Genomic DNA, 12,794 nt, shown 5'->3' on the forward strand with positions numbered 1-12,794 from the left:
CTTTCATGCGGACAGCCTTGGAATAGTAAGGGCAGTGTGACACAAGGCTGGAACGCATCTATACAAACACCAACACACGCACACAAAGGCCTCCAGCGTTCCAGCCAAGGATGAGTTATTGATAAGGGGCTAGCTGGCGTCATTAATGCGTTATAGGATTTTTGTTTGTGGCTTGTGTTGTTTTTGCTGGCGTGCAGCAGGCCTTCAAATTATACAGATTAAAGGCCTTTTACAGAGACAGACAGACAGACAGACAGACAGACAGACAGACAGACAGACAGACAGACAGACAGACAGACAGACAGACAGACAGACAGACAGACAGACAGACAGACAGAAAGACAGACAGACAGACAGACAGACACAGAGAGAGAGAGAGAGAGAGAGAGAGAGAGAATTCACCCTCTCAATGGCTACTGGAACATACCATTCCCTGAGCCCCAACCATTCCCTGAGCACATTTGCTCGCACACTGAGTGTCTGCCTCCCTGTCTGCCTGCCATGTACACAGAGGCCCCATCATAAGAGCACACAGCCCTATCCCTGAGAGATATTGACAAAGTGTAGTGGCATTAGGGCTCCCTCCCAGGCCCAGGCGGCCATGGCATTTCTCCCATACACTGGGAGCCTTGTCTGGAAATCTCATTAGTACAGTCAGATAGTCAGTACAGAGGCGTTGTTCCTCTCTTCTCTTTCTTCTCTCTGTATTTTTTGAAGCCTAAAATAAACCTACTCTCCACTGAGACTGACAGAGCAGCCCAGCTCTCGGGCTGGAGGCACCGGTGTACTTTCTACAGTTAGGCAGGAGATGTCCCTCTTGTTATGTTATTTAGACTGTGTTTATTGTTTTATTTTCTTTGCAGTTTCATATAGACTGTATCTGCTATTGCCTTTTATCCATTATCAATATATTTTGATTGTGTCTGATCAGCTATATCCTATCGGTTTTGTTTCTTTGCATTTGTTTTGTGCACAATATTGATCTCTCTCTTTGTCTGTCTGTCTGTCTCTCTCTCTGTCTCTGGCTCTCTCTCTGTTTCTCTCTCTGTCTCTGTCTCTCTCTGTTTCTCTATCTCAGGGGGAGGATGGAGCAGCAGGTATATCAGATGGTAAGGATCCTCTGTCTGTCTCTGCTGTACTGTGCAGCTCTAGGCTCTGTTAGATGACAGGGACATGGCTGTCATTACCTGGGTCCACAGCCTACCTAAGTGACAGCAGTAACAGCCTTTAGTTTTACTTACTGGGGGAGGTCGGGTAATGTAATTACATGCACGAGCACAAAACACCGCATCTGTCATTTTAGTCCCGTCCGAATCTGCCATGTCGGTAATTATTACTTGGCGGGAAGGTTATTATTCCAGCCCCATGAACCTATTGTTTTTCGGGAAACTCCCAGGTCCTCTGATAAAGCCCGTGCAAATCGTCATCCCTGTGTTTTGAGGGATATTACAGAGTTTAACAGGTGCTGCACCCCGTTTAGGTAAGAACATGGGAACAAATTGATTCTTAAAACAAAGTGATATGCATGTAGCCTACAGATGAATGGTCTGTTTTGTCATATATCAACTTTCATAGTGCCTATTTCTCTTTTGAAAGATTAAGCGGATGATATTGTGCCAATTAATTTATAAATTGCCAAATACGTCAGTTAATTATATGTCTGCATACAGTTAATGGTTTTTATTGATATTTGTTTTACTTTCTTCGAACTGAAAGCCAATATTAAGCTATCCCTAGAGAAGTTGAAATATCTTCACTCCTAGAACAACCTCCAGGCTTCCGTCATAACGGTCAATTTTGAATGAGAAAAAACGAATTCCGTCAGAATCGTCCACTGGAAAAACAGACATGCTGGGGTAATAATTACATAACCAACGTTCTATAGTAATACTAGTCCCGTGCGAATAGGGCTTATGACAGCCTTGGATGATGGGGTGAAACCATACAGTAGCTTACCACCTGTCTGTCATAGGCTTCTCTCAGCAACAATAAATGCAGTCAGTCAGTCTCAGCCATCATAGTGTGGTGTATCCATAGCTCATGGCGCATATGAATTTTAATGGTAAAGTCTTATCTAGATCCCTCAGGCATGTAGGTGCATTACTACGTTTCATTCAGACTTCATTTAGAATTGATTTAGCAGGGTATGAGAGCATTCTCACATGTTTACTAGCTATTGAATACAGCCTCAGGAATAGGTCCACATGTAACACTGACAGCCTCTGATGTTGAGGTATATATGGGAGTGTTAGAGATAGCTAGAGGTGGGTTACTAACCTAATCCCTGTGTTTGTTGCTCCCCCGTCCAGAGGCAGCACTGGAAGCAGCACACGCACGCACTGCGTCCACTAGCCTAATCCACGAGACCGACCTGGCCGTGTCCATCAACGACCTTGACAACCTCTTCAACTCCGATGAGGACGAGCTCACGGTCAGTACGGGGTCTGCATGTGTGTGTGTGTGTGACAAGGATGAACTCGCGGTCAGTGGGGCCTGCCAGCACTACAGCCTGCCCGCTGCACTAAACCACAATGAATATCCCATTAGCTAGAGCACCGCCTGGCAAGAGACGCCAAGTGTGTGTGTGTGTGTGTGTGTGTGTGTGCATCTGAGTGTGTGTGTGTTGGTGAGCCAGAATGTTGCAAACGTGCAGTACCTCAGCGGCTTTGGTTGACACGTCATCCAACAACACATTGCAGTGTAATAGGCTGTGTTTACACAGGCAGCCCAATTCTGATCTGTTGGCCAATTATTGGCAAAAGATTTGATCTGATTGGTCAAAAGACCAATTAGTGGAAAAATATCAAAATTGGATTGCCTGTGTAAACCTTAGATTCAGAAAGTATTTCCCCAGCCCCAAAGATGGATATGATGGCTTCCAAAGGGCTCTGTTCTGACTCTGGCCCCCACAGAACAGAGCAGTCACAGTCCAACCCCCTCTGTGCTCTGCTCTCTCTGGTGACTGGGTAGCTGGGTAGAAACTGTCTGGCACCAACCCTGCAACAATACACTGAGGGGTGCAATGTCACAGCTGGGTTACAGCCTGCCAACATGGTTCCCCAACCCCTCACTGCAGGGGCTTTGTTGTTGTTGTTGTGGAACTAACGTCATATCGACTTGCTGACTATCACTGTCCTCAGGTTTCAGATTCTAAAAAATATTGATTTATGTTAGGTTGTGTTATTTAATGTAAACTTCATACAGGTTAGTCTCATTGAGATAAACTATTTTGCAAGAGAGACATGTAATTTAATTGTTTATGTTTTTGTGTATAAACTTCAATGTTCTTAATCATATTTTTGCCATGTCTTTGTTTATATTCAGCCTGGTTCCAGACGTGCAGTGAATGGAACAGATAATACATTTGGCAACAAGGAACCAAAGCCAGCCCCTTTGGACCCAGTCTCCTGCATCAGTAAGACTGCTTCTCACTGCTTTAGCTATGGATGCAAGGACTCACCATCCATGATATCAAAATGATAGTTTTAACCATGTTTTGAGGCTATACAGTGTTTGTTTACATCTACTTTGTTTACAAACATCGGATTAAAACAAGCTTCTAATTTGGGTTCTGATGGGGGTACGACAGTTGAACTAAGCTCATGAGGCATTTCTAAGTTATATTCAATGGGTATATATCATTAATTTATAAGTCAAAAAATGGATGTAGCAATCACAGATTGCTGCTTAAAAGGCTTAAGGATGATACACTGAAAATGTGCTCGAGGCAACTCAAACCCATGCAGAAACTCATCATATAACACTTGGAATGCACACACTGTTCATACTAATTAATTCACTAATGAAGCATGAAGCTTCTTCTCAGCACATGTTTGCATTCCAGAATCTTTATGTATCAGGCATCTCAGTAGGAGTGCCAATCTAATATCAGGTCCTCATGTTCATAATAATCTTATCAGTGGAGGCTGCTGATGGGAGGATGGCTCATAATAATGGCTGTAACAGAGCGAATGGAAGGGCATCAAACATATGGAAACCATGTGTTTGATGTTGTTGATACCTTTCGATTTATTTAGCTCCAGAAATTACCATGTGCCCGTCCTCCCCAATTAAGTGCCACCAACCTCCTGTGAATCTTATTAATTATGATCCAAAAGGCTAAACTGATCCTAGATCAGTACTCCTACTCTGAGACGCTTGATACATACGCAACCAAAAATATGTTGTTTACCTATGTTGCTCCCCCTTGTGGCGATGAGAGTTCTACAAAAGTCACTGGCTGTCTGAGTGTCCCTGCTCCACTCCAAACAGACAGCTCTGAGCCTTGGGGCAGGAACAAGTGTCTCATTATCTACCTCTCTATGTGACTAGTCTATAGCTTTGTGTGTGAAATAAGGTGCTTGCTTGTTGCCCAGCACTTAGACTGTCAAACTGTTGAGCCTCGGCTGCCTTTGAGACTTCAGATCATCAGTTGTTGTTGTCACTGAATGGGAACCTTGATTCATTCATCCCCCCCCCCTACAGGCTCGGCAGACCTGCACCAGATGTTCCCCACTCCCCCCAGCCTGGAGCAGCACATCATGGGCTACTCCCCCATGAACATGGGCAGTAAGGAATATGGCAGCATAGAGGCTGGACATGGCATGACCAACCTGGACGGTGCCTCGTCCCTAGGGGGACACTTTAAGATTGAGGTGGAGGAGGGCTACTGCAGCCCCAAGCCGCAGGAAATCAAGGTGGGTTTTGGGCCCTACATTTAAACTTGACCCCCTATCTGACCACAAATGGATCATTCCTCTGCATCTCCTAACTGTCTTTGAACTTAGGACTGCTGGTGTGCCTTAGCCTCACCATGCTGTGTAGTTTCGATAAGGATGAATGTCAAATATCACTGTAGCAGCCATTGGACTACGTCAGTGTACATAGAGGACATGGTCTTACCTCACCCCTCCCTGTCTCTTCCCCTCAGGACTTCTCGTTTGTGTACAAGCCAGAGCTATGCCAGGCATTTGTGGGCTGCTCCATGTTTGCCCCCCTGAAGACCCTGCCCAGCCAGTGTCTGCCCCCCATCAAGCTGCCAGAGGAGTGCATCTACAGGTCCAGCTGGACCACCGTGGGCAAACTGGAAATGCTCAACCACCTCCATGTGCCCACCATGGCCTACCTCAACAAAGACAGGTAAACATATTGCCTTCAAGTACATAGTCCTGAAACCACTTATCTCCTCACCTGCCATTGCATTGGTGTGTGGCTGTGCATTTTAATTGGCTGATATAGTAAATCAATCAATCAATCTCTATATGAACCACTCGTAAGCAGGGATATGAGTTTTCCTAACTGCTAGGGGCCCATCTGCTAAATATGGGAGGGCTGTCTGCCTGTCTAGCTGACTGTCTCAGGACCCTCAGCTCATAAAGCCTGTGGAACCAATGGAGATTTTTCCAGCTGCTCCAAGGATTCTTTACTATTCGTAATGCTTATCTGTGCTGAGGTGTAATTTAGACCTACAGGATACAGACAGACAGACAAACACACACACTGGCTGGCACACATGTGTACGCATGCGTGTGGACACACACACACACATTCAGGGTTTATCCCTCTACCCTCTGAGGAGCCTGTTCCATTCCTCATGCATGGCTGATTGATGCAGAGCAGAGGAGATGAGAGGAGTATAGAGAGCATGGTGATTGAAGGAGAGGTTTATCAGAGAGCTGAGGCTGGAGCTTGGAGCTGTGGCGGGAGGCTGGGTGTCTCCACACAGCTCCACTCAGATCACTGCACTGTTTATGTCTTGGAAATATAGTCATCAACCATTTTCTACAGACCTCAAAATCTGAAAAATGTCTAGTAGCTGCTAGACCTCATAAAAAAATTGAAATAATAATAATGCCTTCATTCAAAATAGAGTCAATTATACTCCACTGTACTTAGTGGAAGAATGGAACCCTGGCATATGGCTGTGTGAGGGAAGATGTGCCTTTCTGCCTTGTTCGGGGCTGAGGAGGGGGGCCTGCCTGCTTAGCTAGGGCAGTGTAGAGTGTTATAGAGGGTGTAGAGTGGTATAGAGAACGTTGTAGAGCGGTATAGAGGGGGGTATAGAGTGTTATAGAGGGGGGTGTGGAGGGTTAAAGAGGGCGTTGTAGTGTTATAGAGGGAGGTGTAGAGGGTTAAAGAGGGCGTTGTAGTGTTATAGAGGGAGGTGTAGAGGGTTATAGAGGGCATTGTAGAGTGTTAGAGGGGGGTGTAGAGGGTTATAGAGGGGGGTGTAGAGGGTTAAAGAGGGCATTGTAGTGTTATAGAGGGAGGTGTAGAGGGTTATAGAGGGGGGTGTTGAGGGTTATAGAGGGCATTGTAGAGTGTTAGAGGGGGGTGTAGAGTGTTATAGAGGGGGGTGTAGAGTGTTATAGAGGGGGGTGTTGAGGGTTATAGAGGGGGGTGTTGAGGGTTATAGAAGGGGGTGTTGAGGGTTATAGAGGGCATTGTAGTGTTATAGAGGGAGGTGTAGAGTGTTATAGAGGGGGGTGTAGAGTGTTATAGAGGGGGGTGTAGAGTGTTATAGAGGGGGGTGTAGAGTGTTATAGAGGGGGGTGTTGAGGGTTATAGAGGGAGGTGTAGAGGGTTATAGAGGGCATTGTAGAGTGTTAGAGGGGGGTGTAGAGTGTTAGAGGGGGGTGTAGAGTGTTAGAGGGGGGTGTAGAGTGTTATAGAGGGGGGTGTTGAGGGTTATAGAGGGGGGTGTTGAGGGTTATAGAGGGGGGTGTTGAGGGTTATAGAGGGGGGTGTTGAGGGTTATAGAGGGGGGTGTTGAGGGTTATAGAGGGGGCTTCTGTTCCCAGCAGGGTGCCTGCAGAGTGCTAAAACAGTCAGTAAAGTCCCAGGTTTCTAAGCTGGTCAGGCTGTTTTTATGACCTTCCCTACTTCTGTATAGAGACAGAGGGCCTTCTGTAGGGTTGCACCCTATTCCCTATGTAATGCACCACTTTTGACCAGGGCCCATTATGCTCTACCAAGACTCTGCCAGGATTTGTTTTTTTTTGTTTCCTACACGTATGTAGTAATGTGCGTAAGGACAGGGACAGGCTGTGCTCTCCTCCCTCCTTAGCTCTCCTCACAGCTGCTCTCATCCTCTCGCCAGCCCAAAAATAGGCAGGTTAGCGTTTCTCGTCATGAATCTTGTTCTGGAGGCAGCTCAACAGAGTGGTCACTAGCTGGCACAGCCACAAAGTCAAAAAATCTGATTGTAAACCTAACACTAACTTTGACCACACTGCTAACCCTAATGCCTAACCCTAACCTTAAATTAAGACCAACATTTTTTCATTATTTTTTTACAATATAGCCCATTTTTACTTTACAGCTGGCCCATCTGGCGGAAATCGCTCCGTTCTGTCTTCTGGGCAAGATTCATGACAATAAACATCAACCTGCCAAAAATATACTATTTGCTTGAAATGGCAGCGGATTTGCATACCACGACAGGCAGCCAGGCAGCCAGTTGTCTCTGCTTGTTTGTTTACCATTCCTCATTCTGACTGTTGTTGTTGTTGCTTTTTACCTCTGCCTTGTAATGGAGGTTCAGTTGGTACTGGAATGTATTGTTGATTGTTTTGTTACAATATACTGAGCTCTGCTTTGTTGTTGTGTTTTGAATCAAGCTCTAGCATATTGTCCCAAAAGGCTGTGTTGTGTGACTGACTCCTCTCCTCTCTGCCACAGTAACATTCCCAGTGTGGGCAGTGCCATGGACCAGGACTACAACCAGAGCTACACACCCCAGACCCATACGCCCTTCATGTCCAATAGTGCCCCCCCCAGCAACAGTGGCACAGGCATCCTGCCCTCCCCAGCCACCCCGCGCTTCTCCGCCCCCACACCACGCACTCCCCGTACCCCACGCACCCCCAGAGGACCCGCCAGTGTCCAGGGCTCGCTTAAGTACGAGAACTCGGACCTATACTCGCCCGCCTCCACCCCCTCCACCTGTCGACCTCTCAACTCAGTAGAACCTGCCACCGTGCCCTCCATCCCCGAGGCCCACAGCCTCTACGTCACCCTCATCCTCTCTGAGTCCGTCATGAACCTCTTCAAGGACTGCAACTTCGATAGCTGCTGCATCTGCGTGTGCAACATGAACATCAAGGGGGCCGACGTGGGGGTGTACCTGAGCGACCCCACGGGAGAGGCCCAGTATCCCTGCACCTGCGGCTTCAGCGCCGTGGTCAACCGCCGCTACGGCAATGGCTCGGGCCTCTTCCTGGAGGACGAGCTTGACATCATCGGACGCGGCTCGGACGTCAGCCGCGAGGCGGAGAAGCGCTTCGAGGCATTGCGACAACATTCGCTGGAGAGGACGGGGGGGGGAGGGAGGGGGGAGAGGGTACCAGATGAGCTGATCTTACTGCTACAGGACCAGTGCACCAACCCCTTCTCGCCTATTGCTGGGATGGAGCCTGACAGCCTGGCAGCGCGGGGGGCCGGGGGTTGTCCTGTGCCCGCCTGTGTGAGGGTGGAGGAGAGGGACTACCACAGCGACTGCTACATGGCCTTGGAGCACGGCCGCCAGTTCATGGACAATATGTCAGGAGGCAAGGTGGACGAGGCCCTGGTCAAGAGTACCTGTCTACACCACTGGTCCAAACAAAACGGTAAGAAAAACACATTTTTGTTGTTCTAACCTGCATTCAAATCTGTGTCTAATAATACATTGTTATTCGCATTTGTCCCTGTCGAGCAGTTGGCTAGCATAACTAACCAATATAAACCAGTCTGTTCATTTTTCCTGCCAGTTATCAGAATGTTGGTATCTTTTGTGTTGTTAGTGCTATGTGTGTTCTCTCTCTAACCATCCTCCTCCTCTCCCCAGCGGTGGACGTCAGTGCTCTGTGCTCACAGGACGTGTTGCGGGTGCTGCTCTCTCTCCAGCCTGTACTCCAGGATGCCATCCAGAAGAAGAGGACGGTGCGCTCCTGGGGCGTTCAAGGACCCCTCACCTGGCAGCAGTTCCACAAGATGGCTGGACGGGGCTCCTATGGTAAGCCACCAGGGACAAAATGCTTCAAGACCCAGAGGCTCACACAGGCAGATGCAATGCAGCCTGTGTTTGCAGGAAGATCAGTAGTCATCTCAGTCACACTGCTGTAGTCCAGATGTCAGCTCAGTGGGAAGCTGCCACTGCTGTTGTGACGGGTTCACTTTGGGCTCTCAATCCTTCTCTGTGAATGTGACAGGTGACAGCACTGGCTTATTTAACGTCCTAATCTAGACTTTTCACCTCATTTAACACCTGATTTACTTAACAAAAGGCACATCTCAATAGGTGGTCCAGGTAAGTCATGTGTGACGCGTACTGAGTATATGAAGAGGCAGGACACAGACACAGGAATTAACAAGGTCAAGGTTTACTTAACAATGAGCAAGATAAATAACAAAGATAGAGTAAACGACATGACGCTTAACAATCACACACATCAACCAGAACAGTCCAGGGCTATATAGGGGGTGGTGATGAGATGATGAGGTGCAGGTGCGCTGGAGGTGATTAGGGTGCGTTGGGTTTCCATTCCGGTGTTGCCGAGGTGGTGCGCTCAGACCGGTGGCTCAGTAGACCGGCGAATCAGAGCGCCGGAGGGGAGCAACGGGGGGAGACGTGACATCATGACATAGCACAAGTGGGGGGGGCTTTACTCTTTTGTTCTCTATTGCTCCTCTATTGTTCCTCAAGCAAGGGGGGAGGCCGATGACATCGGCGGGCACCATCAGACCAACTCCTAGAATGTCCTACTCCTTGAAGTTTGCAGTTGTGTCTAAAAAACACAATTTTGCTCAAAACATATTTCTTTACCCTTTAGTGTGTGTACTTTACTGTATTTATCACTTTTCAACAGGAAAAGTTTAAAAATAAATCACTGGAGGACGACTAAGTACTTAATCACCATCTTCTCTCTCCTCCTCTTCACCCTCTCTTCTCCCTCTCCTCCCTTCTGCTCCCTCGCCCATCCTCTCCTCTCCTCCTCTTCTCCCTTTCTCTCTCCTGCCTCTCCTCCCCCCCCCTTCCCTCCACCAGGCACAGATGAGTCCCCAGAGCCCCTGCCCATCCCTACCTTCCTGGTGGGTTACGAGTATGACTTTGTGGTGCTGTCTCCATTCGGCCTGCCCTACTGGGAGAAGCTGCTACTAGACCCCTTTGGCTCACACAGGGACGTAGGCTACCTGGTGGTCTGTCCCGACAACGAGGCCCTGCTCCAGGGGGCTAAGAGCTTCTTCAGGGACCTCACTGCCGTCTACGAGGTAAGGCTGGAGAACGTTAACAACTGTCCATTTACCATGCAAGAGATGGGGCATCTTTGGACAGCTGAAGCAAGCACCTTTTTTGGAGTTGCCTGGTCCCAGATCTTGTTTTTCATGACAATGACCATTGGAGTTGACCATAGGAGTTGACCTTAGGAGATTAGAGCATATGTCCATGAGTGCAAGACTGCACAAATAGATTGGGGTCCAAGCTAGGGTCGGGGTCAGTTGCATTTTAATTTTGGATGTGAAATATTTACAAATTCCTATTTGAAAACAAAGGGCACTTTTCAATTCTTCAATGAAATGGAATTGACCCAGACCTTGTTAGAGGCTTACATCCCAGCCTACTGTAGTTATTGATTCAAAAAAAATGTGTCTGTCTACTCCAGCTCCTTATTGGAATGTCTTCCTCGACATCAAGTCACTCAGTCACTCCTGTGCTGATGTCTAACTATTCATCCAGCCCTCCTCTCCCTCCGTGTTCTCTGCAGTCATGTCGTCTGGGCCAGCACCGGCCAATCTCAAAAGGTCACCCGGACGGCATCGTCAGAGTGGGCGGATCGGCTGCCAAGAAGCTGGCAGAGCAGCCCGTCAGCGATTGGTTCATCAAGGCTGCCAGCGGCAACAGCGATGCCTTCGCCAAGCTCAAGCTCTACGCACAAGTCTGCCGCCACGACCTCGGTAGGTTCCAATGACAACACGGGTGGGGAATCAGTCGGGCTCAGGTCTTTCTGTACCCCCCCCATGCCCATATAGCCAAGGATTTAGAAGATCAAAAAGCCTATTTTTGGTTTCTAAAAGGATCTTGTTTTTCTAAAAGGTTTGTTGTAGCTGATGATAACTAAAGTGTAATGCTAGGTCATTCACATAGCTTATAAATGAGATTTTGTGGAAGATTATTTGACTGCTGTTAAGATTTGCTCTCTGCTCCTCTCTCTCCCCTCAGCTCCATACCTCGCCGCACAGCCTTTAGACAGCTCCCTCCTCACACAGCCCACGCCCCCTCCTGCCACCAGCCAATCCTCATCCATGCAATCCTCCGGCTCCTCCTCCTCCACCACCTCGGCTGGCCCCCAAAACTCAGCGACCCCCTCCCTCCCCAACAACAACAGCGCGCCTAGCAACAACACAGGTGTAGCCAACAGTACAAACAGCACGGCGTCGTCAGGGAGCCAGCCCACCAGCGGGGTGCAGTCTGCCAAGCCCAGCTCCTTCCCTCCCTTTGGGACCATGGGCATGCAAAACCAGGGCCAGAACCAGGGCCAGGGTGGTGCCACCCTGGGAGGGCAGCTGGGCCAGCAGGCTGGAACCCAGAACGCAGGCCTTCCCGGGGGTGACTCAGCCAGCCAGTCCCAAGCACCCACTGAACCCCTAGAGAGGTAGCTACAACACCAGGGCCTGCATTCACTCATATGTACACACACACACACACAGTGCCCGGAGGGAAACCCCATTCCTTGTCCTAACTCCCTCTCTCTCTTGTCCCCCGCTCCAGCACCATGGAGCGAGAGAAGGTGGGTGTGCCGACGGACGGAGAGTCTCATGCCATAACGTACCCCCCGGCCATTGTGGTGTACATTGTGGACCCCTTCACCTATGAGGAGCCTGAGGCTGGGTCCAGTGTGTGGACCCTTGGCCTGCTGCGCTGCTACCTGGAGATGCTCCAGTTCCTCCCACCACACATCCGCAACTCTGTCTCTGTACAGGTAACCTCAACACAAGTCTGCACGTGTGTGTGTTGATGAAAGAATGTTTGGTGGCAATGTTAGAAAGTGTATGTTTATTTAGAATAAAATATTTCACTAATAGTTGATAAGACTTTGTTTTAGTGCCAAAGATGTCAGACCGGACAATCGGTACAAGAGTAGACAGAATGTAGATGTAATTTTCTTAAAGTTGTATGCTGACCGATTGGTATCCACCTCTCCCCTCTCAGATCATCCCGTGCCAGTACCTGCTCCAGCCGGTGAGGATCGAGGAGCGTCATATCTATGCTCAACACCTGAAATCCCTGGCCTTCTCAGTGTTCTCCCAGTGCAGGCGACCCCTCCCCAGATCCACCAACGTCAAGTCACTGACTGGCTTCGGCCCCGGCCTGGCCATCGACACAGCACTGAAGAGCCCAGAGGTAAACAAACATCCCTGATAAAAACAAACATGACATGAACCTAACTAACATTATCCCAACGTTAATTTAAGTAACATTATGCAGCTCCTACACCAGGGGTGGGCTTGTCTGGTCCTATGTGTCTGCTGGTTTTCTTTTCTTCCTTTGAATCATTGACTGGTTTAGAGCTGGGAAACCAGGTGTGTGTGTGCTATGGGAAAGCAAGGATGAATGAAGTGCCAGGGAGAGCAGTAAACCAGCAGACACTACCTCCCCTGAGGACCAGGGTTGCCCATCCCTGTCATAGCCTGACCCTCACTTCTGCTCCTCAGCCCTCTGCTCCTCAGCCCTCTGCTCCTCAGCCCTCTGCTCCTCAGCCCTCTGCTCCTCAGCCCTCTGCTCCTCAGCCCTCTGCTCCTCAGCCCTCTGCTCC

The 12,794-nt window shown here is 48.8% G+C and overlaps 1 protein-coding gene across 2 annotated transcripts in view; it reads left to right on the top strand.

The window, feature by feature from the left end:
- LOC121579767 (mediator of RNA polymerase II transcription subunit 13-like) overlaps window positions 1–12,794 on the top strand; it is a 144,990-nt gene that overhangs the window by 122,878 nt on the left and 9,318 nt on the right. For both annotated transcript variants that reach the window (XM_045224291.1, XM_045224292.1), the window contains exons 11-22: window positions 1,079–1,109; window positions 2,310–2,431; window positions 3,325–3,415; window positions 4,486–4,697; window positions 4,931–5,139; window positions 7,681–8,609; window positions 8,828–8,995; window positions 10,028–10,251; window positions 10,746–10,935; window positions 11,201–11,633; window positions 11,750–11,960; window positions 12,191–12,382. In XM_045224291.1, coding sequence (XP_045080226.1) covers window positions 1,079–1,109; window positions 2,310–2,431; window positions 3,325–3,415; window positions 4,486–4,697; window positions 4,931–5,139; window positions 7,681–8,609; window positions 8,828–8,995; window positions 10,028–10,251; window positions 10,746–10,935; window positions 11,201–11,633; window positions 11,750–11,960; window positions 12,191–12,382 — 3,012 coding nt within the window. The remainder of the gene's footprint in view (window positions 1–1,078; window positions 1,110–2,309; window positions 2,432–3,324; window positions 3,416–4,485; window positions 4,698–4,930; window positions 5,140–7,680; window positions 8,610–8,827; window positions 8,996–10,027; window positions 10,252–10,745; window positions 10,936–11,200; window positions 11,634–11,749; window positions 11,961–12,190; window positions 12,383–12,794) is intronic.

The sequence above is a fragment of the Coregonus clupeaformis genome, chromosome 13, assembly GCF_020615455.1.
Source record: "Coregonus clupeaformis isolate EN_2021a chromosome 13, ASM2061545v1, whole genome shotgun sequence".
In the NCBI taxonomy this organism is placed as follows: domain Eukaryota; kingdom Metazoa; phylum Chordata; class Actinopteri; order Salmoniformes; family Salmonidae; genus Coregonus; species Coregonus clupeaformis.